This window comes from Erythrolamprus reginae, chromosome 3 (genome assembly GCF_031021105.1).
Source record: "Erythrolamprus reginae isolate rEryReg1 chromosome 3, rEryReg1.hap1, whole genome shotgun sequence".
NCBI classification, from domain to species: domain Eukaryota; kingdom Metazoa; phylum Chordata; class Lepidosauria; order Squamata; family Dipsadidae; genus Erythrolamprus; species Erythrolamprus reginae.
The window spans coordinates 43,376,972-43,396,499 of record NC_091952.1 but is presented as its reverse complement, the minus strand read 5'-3'; the positions used below and the strand labels follow the sequence as shown (position 1 = coordinate 43,396,499).

The following is a 19,528-nucleotide window of genomic DNA, read 5'->3' as shown; positions in this document are numbered from 1 at the left end:
CAAAAGAACCACCTGAAGGAGGAAACGACACAGGGAAGAAAAAGCACAAAAAAAAGCTGCCCAGGCTGCCCCTTTATCACTCTCAATTTTAATCTGATGCTCTCCCGGACAACGAGCCAAGGTGAGCGCTGGGGAATAGAGCAAATCTGCAAAGTCATGCTGGCGCTGCAGGTCCCGGCAAGCAAAGGGCGGGAAGAGAGCGGGGAGGGAGGAGCCAACCGATAGGAATACTGTACCGGCTTTGCGTCACTTCTCTCGCGAGATTTGAACGGGTATAAAAATCAGGTAAGTCGCCCGTCTTCCTTCCTAGCTCGTACCGGTCGAGTCTTTAAAGAGGCAGCTCTCCGTTCGCTTTAGGTAAGAGGGTTGAGAGCCGGCGTGGCGACTGATTCGTTTTTTAAGCCGGGGCTGGATTTATGGCACAGCTCCTCCCCAAGCAGGTGGAGAGAGAGAGAGGGAAATCTATCTATCTATCATCTCTATCTCTCCCCCCTTCTATTCATCTCTCTCTATTTCCCTCCTTCTCTCTCCCTTTTTCTTTCTCTCACTCTTATCTCTTTCTCTCCCCATCTCTTTCTCCCTATCTCTCATCTATCTATCTATCTATCTATCTATCTATCTATCTATCTATCCATCCTCTCCTTCTCTTTTTCCTCTCCTCTCCCACCTCTCTCTCTTCTCTTTCTCCCTCCCTCTCTCTCCTCTCGCCCTTTGTTTCTCTCTCTCTGCCACCTTCTCTCTTTCTCTTCTCTTTCTCCGTCCCTATCTCTCTCTCCCCCTCTCTCTTTCTCTTCTCTTTCTCCCCCCCTCTCTCCCCTTCCCTCTCCTCTCGCCCTCTCTCTCCTCTCTCTTTCTCTTCTCTCTCCCTCCCTCTCTCTTTTTCCTTCCCTCTCTCTCTCTTCTCGCCCTTTGTTTCTTTCTCTCTCCCAACTTCTTTCTTTCTCTTCTCTTTCTCCGTCCCTCTCTCTCTCCTCTTTCTCCCTCTCTCTTTCTCCCTCCCTCTCTCTCCTCTCGCCCTTTGTTTCTCTCTCTCTCCCACCTCTCTTTCTCTTCTCTTTCTCCGTCCCCCCCTCTCTCTCCTTCCCTCTCCTCTCGCCCTCTCTCTCCTCTCTCTTTCTCTTCTCTCTCCCTCCCTCTCTTTCCTTCCCTCTCTCTCTCCTCTCGCCCTTTGTTTCTTTCTCTCTCCCAACTTCTTTCTTTCTCTTCTCTTTCTCCGTCCCTCTCTCTCTCCTCTTTCTCCCTCTCTCTTTCTCCCTCCCTCTCTCTCCTCTCGCCCTTTGTTTCTCTCTCTCTCCCACCTCTCTTTCTCCGTCCCTCTCTCTCCCCTCTCTCTTTCTCTTCTCTTTCTCCCTCCCTCCCCTCTCTCTCCTTCCCTCTCCTCTCGCCCTCTCTCTCCTCTCTCTCTTTTTCTTCTCTCTCCCTCCCTCTCTCTTTTTCCTTCCCTCTCTCTCTCCTCTCGCCCTTTGTTTCTTTCTCTCTCCCACCTTCTCCCTCTCTCTCCTCTCTTTGTCTTCTCTTCCTCCCTCTTTCTTTCTCCTTCCCTCTCTCTCTCCCACCTTCTCTCTTTCGCTTTCTCTCTCCCTCCCCCTCTCTCTTTCTCTATCGCAATGGGTTTAACTTCAGCTATTGAGTGAGTTGGAAGATTGTGCTGGCTTTCTCTTTTATCAGGTGCCTCCTGGCTTCACCTGGGCGGGGGCGGGAGAGAAATGCGGTTGAAACAACCGAAAGACGGTTACCTTGCATGACATGACATGGGGCATGGATTGCGCTGCCTTTTAAGATTATTCCATGAAGTTGCACCCCTCAAGCTTTTGCATTTTCTTGCAAAACGGCGCTGCGGTTGTAATCAGCTGAAGGCGACAAGAGGCTATTTAAACCAAGGAGTCCGTTAAAGGCGACTTTCCTTTGCAGAGAGGCGCTTTATTAAAGAGTTCCCTCGGGAATTGCTGGGCGTTTGGAACTACTGTTCGTGCCCTCACTGAAGATCCATAGCGGTGTGTTGTTTTCGATCTCGCCTCTTTCGCTCGGCGACATTTCAGCAATTCGGGAGGTTCAGCGCGTTGTGCAAGTTCGTCCGTGTTTGCCAGGTTAAGGGTAAAAAACGCGATTGTAAAGGCGGCGACCTTTGCAAAGGGTATTGGAGAGAAAAATGTCATTGAACTCCTTTGGAATTTGAGAGCGAAAATTCGCAACGGCCGTGGGGAGGGTGAAGGCCAGTTCATAAACTCACTTCCTCTTCCAGAGTTTCAATTTTCGGTAGTTACAAAATGGGAAATGAAATTGATTTCCCCTTTCTCCCCCAAGAGGAAACGCATCTAAACTTGGATTGTTTAAAGATTGCTTTAAAGATTTTTCTTTAAACTTGGTGGCTTTAATATTCGGGATTGTAATGGCTAGCTTGCACAAATGTACACTGATTTTTTTAAAAAAAAGATTAATTATACATTGGATTATGTCAAATTTATTTATTTATTATTTTTATTTATTTGGACTCCCAAAAGACTCTTGTTCTCTTGTATAGAACATTGAGACTTCTTATATATACTGCTCAAAAAAATAAAGTGAACACTGAAATAGATGCTAGATCTGAATGAATGAAATATTATCATTGAATACTTTGTTCTGTACAAAGTTGAATGTGCACAACAGCATGTGAAATTGATCAGTGTTGCTCCCTAAGTGGCCAGTTTAATTTCACAGAAGTTTGATTTACTTGGAGTTATATTGTGTTGTTTAAGTGTTCCTTTTATATTTTTGAGCAGTGTATATGTTACATAGATTTTCTTTCTGGGGGGTTGACAGGGTTCATTTTAGGTAAAGCTAATTTAGATTTAGTTGTGTTTTCTGTACTTGGTACAGATTATGACTTGAATATATAAATTGAATTGGTATTGGTATGGCAATCTTCAAATACTATTTCTCCATAATGCTTAGCTTTTATTGGGTTTCAAAATATGTGGTAAATATGCCAGGGTAGGGATTGCAAAATCTATGACTGTGTAAGATTAGCAGAAGGATGTACTGTATAAAGATTTTAGGAATTAAGCCAGCTAAAATATATAATTTCTTTGGTCATACTCTCATCCCAGTTGATGGTTGATAAATGTTGAAAACATGCTGTCCTATATTCAGGGAATCTGGGTATTGGTGATAAGTAAATTCTAACATGAATTGTTTTTAGTCTTAAGAACATTTTTTAAAGACATTAAATTTCAGCTTCTAAAATTTCTGAGGTTCTGAATAGCTTGGCCCACTGCATTATCAATGCTCTTTCAGGTGATATCTAGCAAAACATTTGCTAATAATTTCTCTCTCTCTTAAGCTTTAGTCACAATGTCCTCAGGAAATGCTTCCATTGGGAAACCAGCCCCAGACTTCAAAGCCACCGCAGTAATGCCAGATGGGCAATTCAAAGATATTAAACTTTCTGATTACAAAGGTAAGTCCAATTTATTTATTTATTTTATTTAATGCCGCCTTTCTCCTTAGACTCAGGGCAACTTACAACATGTTAACAATAGCACTTTTTAACAGAGCCAGCATATTGCCCCCATAATCTGGGTCCTCATTTTACCCACCTTGGAAGGCTGAGTCAACCTTGAGCCGGTAATGAGATTTGAACCACTGATCTACAGATCTACAGTCAGCTTCAGTGGCCTGCAGTACAGCACTCTACCTGCTGCGCCACCCCAGCTCTTGTTGGATTGGAGGAGATGTTGTTGTAGAACATTATGTACATAAATAGGGTTTTGGTCCAAAAACAGTATCTTTGCTTCTGAAATGTTCTGTTTCAAGGTTGCAAAAATACAATTTGAGCATCTCACAACTGGTTTGTACCAAAATGCATTATGCAAAATGCATTATTGTGTGGAACAATTTACATTATGAGAAATAAAACCATATATTTAGGATGTTAAAGTGGAAATTGGTGAGGTTTCCCCTTGAAGTCTAAATTAGCCAGATGAATATAGTAGGCAGTTTGCATATAAGTAACATGGAGGAAGTGGTGAATTTGTCTCACCAGTCAAATCATAATTGTAGCAATCTGTTGTTTTACATACATAAATCAGAGAGGGGGGGGGAGGAGAAAGAAAAAAGATATGGTTTACTTCATCTTGTCTACTATACTTGGTCTCAAGGCTGGATTTCAGGAGAGCATCTCTGAGAGCCAATATTCTACTGCCATTGGCAGGAAATGCAGAATCCCAAAAGCAAAACAAGCCAGTTCTCCTTTTACTTGACATTAATTGTGATTGGAAGGGCTGCTCAGTGTCAAAATGCTATGCTGATTACGACTCTGCCAAATGTTATTTGGCAGTGGCGAAACAAGAACTTGATGCTTCCAGGAATCTAATTGAAAGTGAAAGCCAACTAAATAAATCCAGATTAAGTTATCTGGCAACACTGTGGCCCTCAGCACATTAGGACAGAAATATGGCTTTAGAATTTAGTGGTTCTCAACCTTTCTAATGCCGCGACTCCTTAATACAGCCCCTCACATTGTGGTGACCCTCAACCATAAGTCTAGCGCCAATTCTCCCAATAGAGCTTTAAGCTAATTGGCAGGAAGGTCAGAGGGATTGGTCGGATTGTAAAAATATGTTCCAAGGTGCCAGAATAGAAGCTTTAGTTCCTAGCACCATGGAAAATTTGTCTTTTCCCATAGTCTTATGCAATGAAACAGTCATTTGACCCCCAAAGGGGTCCCACCCCTCAGGTTGAGTGAGAACCATTGCTTTAATTGTTTTTGAATGTTGAAATAACAGAATTGAAGTGTGTAGGGAGGCACTATATTAATAGCGCTTGCTTTGACTTAAGTAGTTGCTACAGCTGATAGCAGCTGAATTATTCTGGCAATTGATAAGTATGTAGCATAATTGGTTAGTGAAGGAATAATACACTACTTTATCTGGAGTTTGATATTTGAGTTGAAACTTGCATGCTTTTAAATATAGGCCCCTATTGTTTTATAGAGTTGTGTATGAAGTACCCACAAATATGGCTGATTAGCAGTAAGAACTTTTGATAATTATATAGCATTCTCAGTTGTAGGAGGTATCTTTTGTGCTGTTTAGCAATGTGTCAATCTGCAGAGATGCCATAAAATTGGTCTAATATTTGAATTTCGGAATACAGGATTTGGTACTAGGAATGTGCAAAAGCATCCCATGCATGCCTTTGGGTGATCTGTGGCTGACTTAAAATGCATGTTTAGGGAAGTTTTGGTCCAAATTATAACTGAAGTGAGGCTGTTTTTTTCTGATTAATACAATAATATAGTGCAGAAATTATTCAAGGTTAGTCAAAGTATAAAAACAGAACAAAGGACTTGAACAACCACTGAGTTTTGTTCTGGCTATGGCAAATCCAAAATGGTTTTGGCAGAACTTGTAGAATGCATTGGTTTGTTCTGGTTTCAAAACACTTTCAATTTTATGCACAGCCTTAGTAATTATATCTTGCTGTAACTCTACAAATGTGACTATGAAAAAACCGTTTCCATGCTATTGACTACTTTTTCCAACTTTTTCCTAGGGAAATATGTTGTATTATTCTTCTATCCACTTGATTTCACATTTGTCTGCCCCACTGAAATTATTTCATTCAGTGACCGTTCTGAGGAATTCAGGAAGATAAATTGTGAAGTGATTGGTGCTTCTGTTGATTCTCACTTTTGCCATCTAGCTTGGTAAGAATCTTTGGGCTTGGGGCTTTCATCCTGTGAAAGAGCTTTTTCTGATATTGGTAGAAACCTGCACATTTCTGTTTAAATCAAAACCTTTAGTGTGGTTTACACTTAATGAAAAGGTACAAGTGAAATGAACAACTGCCCTGAAGTGATTTCATCAGCAAGCTTTAACATTTCTGATATCATTTCATGTGAAATGACAATTCATATATAGAAAAGATGAAACCTAATTCCTGGTTAATAACTTGTAAAACTGGTAGGTGAAAAAGAAGCGAATCTCTGGATAACTGTCACAAACTTAGTTATGTGGTGTTTAAAGATTTTTAGAGTCTTAAAGCTTACACTAAATGGAGCCATTTTTTTTCTGTCACCTCAGCTCTAATAACGCCAAGGAACTGTTGAGTTTTTGTGGCAATTTATATTGCACAAGGGCAGTTGGATTGCACCACCAAAAAAGTTTCCACTGTATTCCTATAATGGGAACTGACATTTGGTAATCTGCAAAAGACTCAAACTAGGGAGGATAGTTTTGGATCTCTGCCACTTTGCAGTTGTTAAAGCTGCTAAAATACTTCACATTTGTGCTTCAGTTGTGATTGATCATTTTAAAAGTATTTATTTGAAAAACGATACCAAGTTTTGAATTATTTCTTGAACTTTCCTTAAAGGATCAACACTCCCAAAAAACAAGGTGGACTAGGCAGTATGCGCATTCCTCTGGTTTCTGACACAAAACGTCTAATTGCTAAGGATTATGGTGTACTAAAGGAGGATGAAGGCATTTCCTTCAGGTAATGTAACAATCTCCATTTAATTTATATTCTTCAAGCAGATAAGCGGATTTCCCCCTTCAGATATTTTTTTAAAAATTAAATTCACTCGCATTGAATTGTTGGTGTGTCAACAAAGATTTTGCTGATCATTGATAGTTCATGGCTTTAAGCTATCAATTTTTAAATGCAGTCATCATTAAGCCTGTTTTCAAGCCTACATTTACCTAGTTGCAATGAATCTGTACATTGTCATGTTCAGATAGGCCCTACTTAAAATAATTCTTGCTTTCCTTTGTAGGGAGAATTAGTTAAGTAAAGAATGTATGTAATGTTTGTAAAGAAGGAATGTAAACTAATTCCTTATAATATGTGGAAACTTTGCTCAGAGTTCTGTTTGTTTCAGCAGGGAAAAAAAAAAAATCAAAACTGGAAGAATGAGTTGGAGTTCTTCCTTAGGCATGAAAGCCAGCTAGGTGATTTGAGGCCAGTCATTGTTTTGGGATTATATGAAAAATGTGAGGCAAGAGTGTTAAATATGTACACATATGTATTGCTAAAGGCAGAGCAGAAATCTAATAAAACATGTTCTAATGTTTTTCATGGCTGGTTGAGTTGTAGTTACATTGCTGGGTTCAGTATAGCCTCTTTTTCAAATCCTTTATACAATGTGTGAAACTGAAATTTACTACTTTCCAACTCGGGAGATTGGTTCCCAATTTTGATTACTTTAAAGGGGAATTAGATACATTCTCAGAGGCTTCCCAGCAACCCCCCCAGCCCGGCTGTGACCTTTTAAAACAGCCGCGCGGCTTCCCAGCAGCCTCCCGAAGCCGAACGCCAAACCCGAACTTCCGCGTTCGGCGTTCGGAGGCTGCTGGAAAGCCCCCCAGCCCGGCTGTCACCTTTTAAAACAGCCGCGCGGCTTCCCAGCAGCCTCCGGACGCCAAACCCGGAAGTTCGGGTTTGGAGTTCGTAACACAAAAAAAGTTCGTAAGAAGAGGCAATTTTTTTCCGAACCCCGGGTTCGTATCTTGAGTTGTTCGTAAGACGAGGGGTTCATATCTTGAGGTACCACTGTATAGGATATTCGCGAAGTTCGAACCCATGAAAAGCGAGGGAACACTGTATATGTAAACTTGTCAAAGGCTTGATAAATCTTAGATGTAAAGTTGATACTTTTTGTCTTCTATTCAGTGGTTGTCCTGGCCAGTTTGAGGAAACAAAGAATGTCTATGATGCCTTTAGGATGTTTTATGGCCAAGCAGGGGCGGGATAGATGGGAAGTATCAACATTGGCTCAACCCTAATAAAACTGGGTGGCTGAGTTTTAGGGTCCCCCAGGTACATCTAATCACCATATCTAGTGATTTTTCCATCTTTCGGGACCTTTACACGTATATTACATGCCAGTTGTACCCTTTCCAAAATTGGGAGCAGTGCTCAAGGTCACTCATGCCATAGTTGCCTCCCAAGTGATATTCCAGTAGGCTTTAAATTGGGCTGCCCACGAAAAGCATTTTAAAACATGCACTTCAGAATACAGTAGCACAGAGTGAGTGTGTGTGTAAGTGAGTGCATTCGAATACACCTTGGTAACAGTGGTGCGTAACCTATGCTGCTCTCAGTAGACTTGCAGGTGCAATTTGGGGTGGATGGGGTAGTTATCACTTTTTAAAACCTACATGGCCTGCAGCCAAGTTACCTGGTGAAAGAATGTTGTCCGACAGGGATCCTAGAAACATGCTTTCTCTGTCATCGTGCCTGTCTCTATAGAAAAGCCTCACCCCAGCCCCAAGATACAGATGGTGCTGATTCTTTTGGCTTTTTAGGAAAGCTGTGAAAATTTGGCTTTTCCCCCGGGTGCATGCGGCCAGGATGTAAACAGTTCTGGCACAGGGTGTTTGATGGATGAATGTAAGTTTTAGATGATTCAATGTTTGCTATTTTAAATAGTGTTTGGATTATTATTTTTAAATTTGTTCTCTGCCTTCTAGGGTTGGGCTGCTATACAAGCTTGATGACTAATATTAGGCAAGGTTTATTGTCTAACCCAGTAACCTGGGGTAGGCAAAGTTGGCTCTTTTATGACTTGTGGACTTCAACTCCCAGAATTCCTGAGCCAATCATGCTAGCTTGGGAATTCTGGGAGCCAAAGTTCACATGTCATAGAAGAGCCAACCTTGCCTACCCCTGGTCTAGCCTATTGTTTATTATCTAATACTATTCAAGCTAAAGAATTTTGCAAGAAGCTAATGTTTCACATAGCATATGTAGGAAAGAGTGCCTTATATTTGATATTTGCTTTGACTTGCATTCTAAAAATAAATTCAGAGAAAGTTGAATTGGTGTTTGCACAACCTCTAACTTCTTTTGTTCCTTTTTTCTATTTTAGGGGCCTCTTTATCATTGATGATAAGGGAATCTTGCGCCAGATCACAATCAATGACCTGCCTGTTGGTCGTTCAGTTGATGAGACACTCAGGCTAGTTCAGGCTTTTCAGTTTACAGATAAAAACGGAGAAGGTGAGATTAGTTATACTTTTAAAAAATGTATTGGCCTCATAAACTGCCCCCCTCCAGTGGGCTCTAGCTCTAGCAGCATGCTAGAATTAGGAAAATTTTATACAAAACTTTATATTTGCCACATTATTATTATTATTATTATTATTATTATTATTATTATTATTATTATTATTTAGATTTGTATGCCGCCCCTCTCTGTAGACTCGGGGCGGCTTACAGCAATGATAAAAACAATATATAATAACAAATCTAATAGTTGGAATCTAAAATAACAATAATACATTTAAAAAGTCTAAAAAACAAGAAACCCCAATATATAAAAACATACATACAGTCATCATACACAAAAAACTACATAGGCAGGGGGAGATGTTTCAGTTCCCCCACACTTGACGGCAGACAGAGGTGGGTTTTAAGGAGCTTATGAAAGGCAAGGAGGGTGGGGGCAGTTCTAATCTCTGGAGGGAGCTGATTCCAGAGGGTCGGGGCCGCCACAGACAAGGCTCTTTCCCTGGGTCCTGGCAAACAACATTGTTTAATTGACGGGACCCGGAGGAGACCAACTCTGTGGGACCTTATATTGGTAAAGCAGGAAATGGGATGAATTGGTTGGCCAGAAGATGCACTGAGAGCCAGTTTGGTGTAGTGATTAGGATCAGGTTAGAAACTTTGACATTGAGTTCTAGTCCTGTCCTGCCTTAGGCATGAAGTCAGCTGGGTGAATGGAAAACTTTGCCAGGAAAACTCTGGTGAACTTGTCCAGGCAGTTCTTAAAAACTGGACATGATTGAACAGAAGGAAAAAAATGTAGTCTACATAGCAAAAAATATTTTTAGAGTTATGTAAATTCATAGATATAAATATTTTGAGAAATGTTAGCATTGTTTCCATACATTAAAAATAGATTGCAGCTGCCACCTGGATTGTATTTTCATGATTAAGATTAGTCTGATAAGGTTGGGTACATACATACATACATACATACATACATACATACATACATACATACATACAAATAATTGTCCTAAAAATGCGAGTTCCAAGTATAATTATAGATAAAGAAGTGAGACATCAGGATCTCTGGAACATTTAAAAAAATTATTTAAAACTATTAAGCTTTTGTCAGCCCCTACTGATTTCATCAGAATATAAAATCCCCATTGAAGAAATGCTTGCTTTTATGTAATGTCAATTCATCCTCAAAAGCATAACAGGCCCTCACCCTTTCTTCCCTCCTGTAATTAACTTTGTTGTTCCTGCCTTTGTCATGCTGACAGATGACAATGTGATTTCTGTTGCCTCCTTCCCCTTTGCGTATTGCCTTTCTCTCCCTGGGGGGGGGGGGTAAAGCAGTGCTATCAGGCCTTGCTTTGAAGGTACTTCTCCCTGCTTCCTCTCTCTGTTAGGCACACCCATTGCCTCCTCTAACATCCGTTTTGCCCATGATTTTGTGATAGGTCTGCATTGTTGTTGTTCTTCACACACCCCCACCGCACCTCTTTCATTCTGCTGCTCTTTTAGCGTGCTCTCTTGCACTTGGTTAGGGTTTATCACACCTCCATTGAGCCAATCTCTATGCCTAAAGAGGGGAATTTGCCCTCGGTCTCCATGCAGCCATAGTAATCAGTTCCCCTTAAGTCCTTCCTGGTGTCTTAATGCCTGGTATACTGGCGATATATCAATATACTGGCATACAAGTCCAATAAATAAATATGTCTATTGAGAGAGTTGTCATCAGAGAACCAGGCTTCTTTCAAGAGCCGGCCTCCTTTTGTTTCATCACAAACAATAACTTCAGTCAGAAACCCATGTTGCTGATTTTCAGCAGATGTGGTGAGAAAGGATTCTTGGAAGTCTCAAGAATGGATCTAGTATTGCACTCGTACCAGTTTATGAAAAGTGTAGTTTAGGAACGTAAGTGGTTATGACTTATTCAGTAACATAATTCAATCTAAATTCTATCATACTGAATCATGGGAAGCTATGATACTTAGAATACACAATTTAGTATTGCTAAAAATGTTCTAATTATTCTCGATTAGAACACATTTTTAGCTATACTAGATTGTATAGCGTAAGTATCATATGAAAGTTGCATTTTCTGGTCAGAATAACTCTTATTGGCCCAAATTACCCCATGCAACAGGGTTTTCCAAATCAATACAGTTCTAATACTGTAAATTGCAACTCTTCTTTTCCGCAAGATTTGGGGGTTTTGATCTAGTTATGAATGTGCAACTCATTTTTTTTAAAATATGAGCCAATAACTTAAAATGTATTTTTTTGTAGTGTGCCCAGCTGGATGGCAACCTGGAAGTGACACCATCAAGCCAGATGTCAAGCAGAGTAAAGAGTATTTCTCCAAACAGAAATAAGTGTAGTATTTTGTACAAAAAAAAGTATATTGTAACATATGACAGAGCAATCTTTGTCATTTCCTATTTAAAGAGTAGCCATGTTGTGAACAGATTGGTTTACTTCCTCATTTCATAAGTCTCTTATTTTGGATCGTGTGGATCTGAATACGTGGATTATTAGAGAATGACATATTTTGACTATCTAGCAGCCTATTAACCTTGGTCAAAGTAGACAATTTGCGCCTTGTACTCATGCACATAGCTGACCATTGTTAGCATATTCGTGACCGTCTCTGGTACCTGTGGAACAAATGGCTTTTCTTGTATTTTGTACTGTTATTAAACTTTTATGAAAAACTGGGGAAATGTATCAATTATTCTGGAAATAGAAACATACAAACAATTCTGATACAACATAGTCCTTGCTTATTAACTGCTGATTCAGCAACTTGGAACTTGCAATGGCATTGGAAACAGGGTTGCAAACAGTCCTTAAAATTGCTGGGGTTGCACCCTCCCAAATCACATGGTCGTAATACAAGAGCTTGGCAGTCAATTCACGTTTGCAATGACTGTAGCATCCTACCCTCTCAACTGCCTTTTGTGCCCTTTGCAGTTTGTGTCATACAAGCAAAGTCAATAGGAAAGCCTGCAGGAAGTTGCAAGTTGCTTGAGTTCCTCACCACAGCTGGTTATCAAGTGAGGAACTCAACCACCACAGTTGAGTTCCTCACTTGATAACCACATAGGTAAGACATGATCATGTGATGACACAATTATTTTGCTGCAAAGCAGCAAAGTTGCCAATCCCTCATTGCTACTAGTGAGGATTGCCTATATCAGTGATGGTGAACCTATGGCACGGGTGGCACGCGGAGCCATATCTGCTGGCACATGAACTGCTGCCGTAGCTCAGCTCCAATGTGCAAGTGCGTGTTGGCTGGCAGATTTTTGGCTCACACAGAGCCTCTGGGAGGGTGTTTTTGGATTCCAGAGAGCTGAGGGGGTATGGGAGAGGGCATTTTTACCCTTCCCCGGCTTCAGGGAAGCCTTTGGAGACTGAGAAGGGTGAAACATGAGCCTACTGGGCCTACCAGAAGTTGGGAAATGGACCATTTCCAACCTCCAGAAGGTGGGGAAAGCTGTTTTTGTCCTCCCCAGACACTGAATTATGGGTGTGGGTACTTGCACATGTGCGATAGCACATGCCCACGCTTTTTCAGCACCCAAGGAAAAAAAGGTTTGCCATCACTGGCCTATATGATTCTGATACCGGTTTTAAGATGCAATGCTCCTTCTTGCCAGTGGAGGGGGGAACAATACTTTATAAATACCCTATACGAATATCTGCTTACAGCCTGGACCTGTCCTTTCCTTTCTCATTCAGTCATCTATCAGCAGCTATTGTCACCTTAAAGCTAATGTCATTTCAAATATTATTTAATATGCACTATTTGATTAAATTTACATAATTTTCTCAGAGTTTTGTGTATACATGCAATACACTGAATTATTGTAGGTTGGATTATTACAGCGCATTACATATAAATGTGTCTGATTTGTGTCCTGTGTGTTGCAAGTATAACATTGGGCTTTAATCAATGTTGTATTAACTATTCTATCACTAGCAGTTTTCCCAACCATGTACTGTATTTTGTGCAATAATGATCTAGTGAGTAAGCATTGTATTTTAAAATTCTTTAAAAAAAGAAATATCCTAATACTATAATTTCAGTATCTTCAAGCCCAGGAATACAAAAATTATGTAGGATTATCCTGCCTTCAAAACTGCTTTGAACAGGCATGTAGAATAATACCAGAATTCTGCAAATACTGTAGTTTTTAAAATGACATTAAAGGCTATCTTGTACTTCAAAATAAAGATAACAAAGTACTGTATGGTGAGATTTTGATGTAATAGAACAAAGCAAACTTAACAAGGCTGGATTTATTTTGAGTGTTGAATAAAGTTTTATTTTGAATATTTATTCAAAGTAATTAAAGGAAATAGGGAAGAACAGGAAACTAAGCTATACGTAAAGGGAGAAATCACTGTTTTCTGACTCTTAAAGTTTCCCCTAGTTTCATAAATATAGTTGATAATTATATTTAAATAGCCAGGTCTCTTATATCCCACTAGTTTATCTCCAGAGCAATAGGGGAAAAAACCCAGTAAAATAAACCAAGAAAAATCTATGTTGTCACCGATTCACCATTCTAGGCCATAATATGGGTTGTATAGTTCTAATACTAGATAAACCCAGCTGTCTGTGACTCAGCTACTGTAAAACATGCCTTTTGGCAATGTGGGAACCCAGCCAAGTGAGCCTCATTAAAAACCATGATTAATACATAGTGATTTAGTGTGATGTTTGAAGCCTGTTATTCCTATCAGATTTTTTTTTTGAAACCTCTGCAGTTCATTGGATACATGACATGCGACTTGAATGACTATCAAGGCAATAGAAGTGCCTGCACCAGATCAGCCTTCTACAGTCTATTTCTTTCTAAATGCAGTGGACTGCAAAAATCCACAGTGGGTCTGACTGCCTTAAGCAGCAGCTATCTCCCTTGAGCTACTCCTCAATTCCTCTTTGTGTAGGAACAGAGTAATTTTGCTTACCTGGACTGCTTGACACAAAAGATGCTACTTGTTAATGTTCTGTCGGGCTCTCTGGTAGAATCCTCCCAAAAATTCACAGGTACAAATTTCAGACACACACACGTTTGTAAATTGAAAACAATGTTCGTTATAATGAAAATTCACTTAACCTAAGCCCTCTTTTGGTATAGCAAAGAGCACTCCTCTCCAAACAAACTGGTAATTTGTACAAGTCCCTTATCACTTCGGTGATACTTAGCTTGCAGCTGTGAGGCAATTCACAGTCCTTCTGTCACAAAGTGACACACACTTTGCTCTGGTTTAGTTTCAAAGCGGGGGAAAATCAGCACACAAAAGGTCAAAGTCAGTAAAGCAGTCACAACACAACGATCAGATAATCCTCCACATTGGCCAAACCCACAGGCTGCTCTTTATAGCAGCCTCACTAATTACCACAGCCCCACCCAACCATAGGTGGCCTCATTTTCTTTGATAATAATCTCTCAGTTGTTGTTGACTATGCATCGCTCTCCGCATGCGTGGCTGTATCATTAACTCTTGTTCTGAATCCAAGGAGGAACTAGATCATTGATCTCCTTCTGAGCTGTCTGCCACACTCTCCTCCTCCCTGTCACTCATGTCTTCTTGGTCAGAGGAGCCTTCATCAACAGATTCCACGGGGGGGGGGGGAACAGGCCTGCAGCATGTGGATGTCTCCCCCACATCCACAGTCCTTGGGGCAGGAGCTGGGCCAGAGCTAACCACAACACTTGTTAACATGAGTGGAGGTGGGACGATTTAATGCTTTGTCTAAGGCAGCTAAGTGCTTTGAAAAACTTAGCAAAAACTTACCTACTTACTCCAGCAGAATCCAAAGGACAGGTACAGAACTCTTAATAGGTGCAAGAGGGTGACTCATTGCTGAACTGTTAGAGATTAGGAAATTGGTTCCAACAAGGCAGCAGCCAATCCGGTCTTCTATCTCAATTGTTAGGGATACCAGTCCTCAGGCTAAGATATTCTGCTGATAAAAGTAGAAATTTCTCTAGGACAGGCTTAGCATCTCATATTTGTTCTGCAGAGAGGTGACTGACTACTACTGTCTGGTGAATTTCTAAGTTGTGAATGTAAGCACATCATGTTAGTACACGAACTATGGTTTACAACTCCTGTGGCTAAGACAAAATCATACATATTGAATTTCCTATTAGAAGAATCTGCATGCTTCTGAAAAAGGCAAGATTCTCAGACCACAGACACTTCTTAGCTGCTTGTTGATCTTGAACTTGGAAACCCTGCGAGTTAAACCACACTGAATAGTTCCAAGTTGAATTAACGAAGATAGAAGATTAAACACTGTTCAGAGATTTCTTCTCCTGAAATAATGTATAAGCCTTGTAAAGAAATAAAGGGCTTAAATGGTTTTTTCAAACACAAATTCTATGTGCATTTAACTTGCAAAAGAAAAGGCTAAGGGATGATGAAATCATGATTTACAAATATTTAAAAAGATGTCATATGCAGAAGGGGTGAATGTTCTTGTTGAAACAGAGCAGAACAAAGTCTTGGCATTTGGCTTAATTGCAGCTTCTGCTTATTCGTACTGTGCTTGTCTAGTTCTCATAATGAATTATTAGGGCATACTAATGCAATATCAGCTGGGTTTTCAGAGCTTGATGCTATTTTTGGTGAGAGGACAATTAGCCCAAGGCCTAAGAGAGGCCCAGAATCTGTAGCCTGAATTCTAGTTTGGAACTTTAATTATTACACCGCACTGTGTCCTTACAATACCTAGGAGCTCAAAATTAAAATGGAGATTCAAGTTGGACAGTAGGAATAATTTCTTCATGGTAAGATTTTTTAAAAATATATAACAATTACCGTAGCTTAGAATAGTGTTAGATTCCTCCTAACAGGCAATATTCAAATGGGGAGAGAACAACCATTATTATTTGTTAATCACTATATTAGGATTTGAGAGCCATTTACTTTTAGTGGTTATGGCAGCAGCTAGAAATGGGAGGCTGTGACTTGTAGTTTCATCTTGGTAATTGAAAGCATGCAGCCCTCCTTCAGTGGGTCAACCTTGGGGAAGGCATAGAGTGCCGTGATTGCCACATCAGAATGAAATGACAGAGAAAGTTTTCTCGATGAGACGACCTTGAATGCATCAATACCTCTCCTTTTAATTGTATATCACAGTTCTGACATGTGGTACAGAGTAACCAATTCGCGAACGCCACATACATTAAGCCATCCTCCAGCTACTATTCACTTTTGCACCTTATAAGGCAAGCTTCTCTTGTGGCTTCCCTTTAGGTAATAAACAAAAGCTACATTCCTTGCCTTTTCCCTGTTTTTTGTGTTAGCAAAGGAATGTCAGTAATGCATATCGTATATTTCCTTATATGGAAGTTTAGCTATAGGTTTTTCTTCATATTGCATACCAAGTCCATACATGGTCTGCAGCTTGCTTACTCAGCCTAGACTTTGCTGCCTTTCCATAGAGGAAGAATTAAAGTTTTATTCAGCACATAATTAGGCTTAAAACATCACTCTCCAGCAATATCTTATTCCTAAATTTCAGTGCTTATAAACCTATGATTACAACAGGTAATGAAGTCAACTGAACTGTGTTTAATGCTGCTACACAGCCAAAATAGTAAACAGCAGAATACTTTTCCAGCACATAAAGCAAAATCCAAACATTTGTCATGTTTAGACAGTTTGTGATCTTTGGAATTTCACTTATTCATGTTTAAATCAAATAAAAGTAGATACAAACTGAATTACTCTGGAATTCCTATCTGGATCCATCTCAGGAATCTGCTATATATCCAAGTCAGGTCCTTTAAGCTCAGCACTGTACATTAATAATTTTTTGTGTTGTGTTCTCAGCAGGAACCTGTTGCCAACATTGTCTTTTGATGCAATGGATTAGAACTTCCACATGAAAACCGTTGTATTATTAATTTGCTAGTGCCAAAGAGATAGTATTTGGTCAGGTATACAGAACCATTGGAAAAATTCTGATTTTTTTTTTCTTTTTTTCTATTCTGGGTTCTGGGTATGTTTTTCCTATGACAATAAATGAGGTTGAATGTGTATAATTTTAGAAGAGCTGTGCGTGCCTGTGTGTACATACACTTTATATAGTTGATAATGTATATTTTTGTGTGCCTGTATGTAATATGTATGTACATATATGGCATATATACATAGAAGTGAATAGTATATTTTGGATGCTCAGTAATAGTAAGGGAAATTGTATCTCTTTGAGGTGAGGAGCGGCCAGGCACCCTAACCCAAACCCTTGATGTGAGTGATGTCAAGTTGGCCACCTTTAAGCCAGTCACATGACCTTTAAGCCACCCCTGGTTACATGATCGTCAAGCCACTCCCGCCTGGTCACATGGCCAGCAAGCCACACTTTGGTGTGAAGAATGTGTGAATTCTTCAGACTACAAATGTAAACTTTGCAACTGTTTAGCTCGGGATCTTTATCTGGCAGAAGGAGTTGCATGTAGAATTCTTCTGTTTGACCTGGGAATATGCTTAGAGCAGATATTAGCATCAGGGATTGTCTAGATTCTCTGTGGATGGGATTCTCTGCAAAAATTGCAGTACTGTACAATGCTAACCTGTGATTCAGGTCTCCCATCTCCGTAAGGACAAACTCTTAGAATAGGTGCTTTCCCCTCTGACATTGCGGATAGTAAGATACGCAACTGAAGTGGTAGAAGACTCCCCCGCTCCCCTAATTTGGTATTTATAATTTAAACCAGATAAAAAGCTGGTTTAAAATTGAATTTGTTATGCCCCAATTGCGCTCTTAATGACATTCGTGGCCTTTAGCCAATTTCTAAGCCAATTTCTAAGCCTGCATAGACTCTGTCTATGTCATAAACTCTGCCTCTGAATGTACAGCAGTGTTAGGAGCCCTACTTGAAATAATTTTCTTCAGAAGCTATCTTGAACATTCTCAGGGGTTCCTCATAGTTGAGACCCTGCATTTAAATGCACTATATAGAAATGCTGTGAAAAAGTCTTGGCTTCAAAGTAGCTGGAATATTTGGGTTATTCTAGAGCAAAAGAGAGAGTGGACTGCTCCTGAGCTCCCCAGAGCACTCAAAGCAACCGGAGATATGTGAGTATGCTGTGACTTTCCTGAATAATGCAGCACAACTCTCAGGTATGTAAACAAGGGAAGTGTTCGATTACGTGTCCTTTGAAAGTCCAGTGACACTTTTTGAAGGCCTTGCAAAATGCATGTTTTAAGTATGTTTTCACATAGTTAATATGTGATAAGTGTTCTCTACATACATGTAGACTTTTAATGTAGTAATTAAAAAATACTGGCAACAAAATGAATCCTTTTTTAACTCCTTTACCAGCTGGCACTACATTTGAGAAATGCCAAATGATGGTACATCTCACTCTCAAAGGGATATATTTACAAAGTATATATACCGCTCAAAAAAAATAAAGAGAACACTCAAAGAACACATCCTAGATCTGAATGAATGAAATATTCTCATTGAATACTTTATTCTGTACAAAGTTGAATGTGCACAACAGCATGTGAAATTGACTGTCCATCCGTGTTGCTTCCTAAGTGGACAGTTTGATTTCACAGAAGTTTGATTTACTTGGAGTTATATTGTGTTGTTTAAGTGTTCCCTTTATTTTTTTGAGCAGAGTATAATCAAATCAGTAATTATCTATCTATTGCAGATGCTCTGCTGGTCCTCCCCCCCCCCCCCCCCAGTTAAGCTTGCCTGAGATCTACCAACAAATCTAAAAGAGTTGACATAGGTGACTGAGAACAAGTAGTCCTTGATTTATAACCATAACAGCTCCTGCCCATTATGGTTTCAAGTTGTGACAGTTATAAAGTTTTTGTGATCAGTTTTGCAGTGGTTGTTAACAAACCTATGGTTTGCTACGGCCCGGTTTTACCAAAAAACCGGAAGTAATCCTGGTTTTCCGCAAAAATATCATAAAATTGAAATTATATGGTGGTAGGAAGGTGCAAATGATGAATGCCCAAAATGTGGTTATGTGACCATGGAGGAAATGTCCTGGCCATTTTAACTTCGATACTGGATCATGTGTACGGCTCACAAAAAATCTCCAAGTAAATCAAACTTCTGTGAAATCAAATTGTCCACTTAGGAAGCAACACTGATTCAATCAATTTCACATGTTGAATCAATTTCACATGTTGTCAGCACATTTATTTTTGTATAGAATAAAGTGTTCAATGAGAATATTTCATTCATTCAGATCTAGGATGTGTTCTTTGAGTGTTTCCTTTATTTTTCTGAGCAGTGTATATTCCTGGGGAGACTCGTGATAAGCTAAGCTAAATAACTCGGTGTAAGTTGAGAGCTACCTATTTCTCAAGGAAATGGTAGAGTATTATTCCTTAACTGAACTCAAAGCAAACTCCCTGAGAAGCTGCCTGTTGAAATCTTCTCTCTTCTTCCATTGGGATGTTATTTCCTTCTAGCCAGACTAACAAGATTCCAATAAAGAAGTCTAGCTAGATGTTACTTATTGTATTACTTTAAACAGGCCCATT

The 19,528-nt window shown here is 39.8% G+C and overlaps 1 protein-coding gene across 1 annotated transcript; it reads left to right on the top strand.

Moving 5' to 3' along the window:
* Positions 1-278: 278 nt before the first annotated feature.
* Positions 279-11,708, top strand: PRDX1 (peroxiredoxin 1). Its single transcript, XM_070744999.1, has 6 exons — positions 279-357; positions 3,323-3,439; positions 5,536-5,689; positions 6,358-6,480; positions 8,855-8,985; positions 11,275-11,708. The coding sequence occupies exons 2-6, from the start codon at positions 3,334-3,336 to the stop codon at positions 11,358-11,360; spliced, it is 600 nt and encodes a 199-aa protein (XP_070601100.1). The 5' UTR covers positions 279-357; positions 3,323-3,333; the 3' UTR covers positions 11,361-11,708.
* Positions 11,709-19,528: the final 7,820 nt, after the last annotated feature.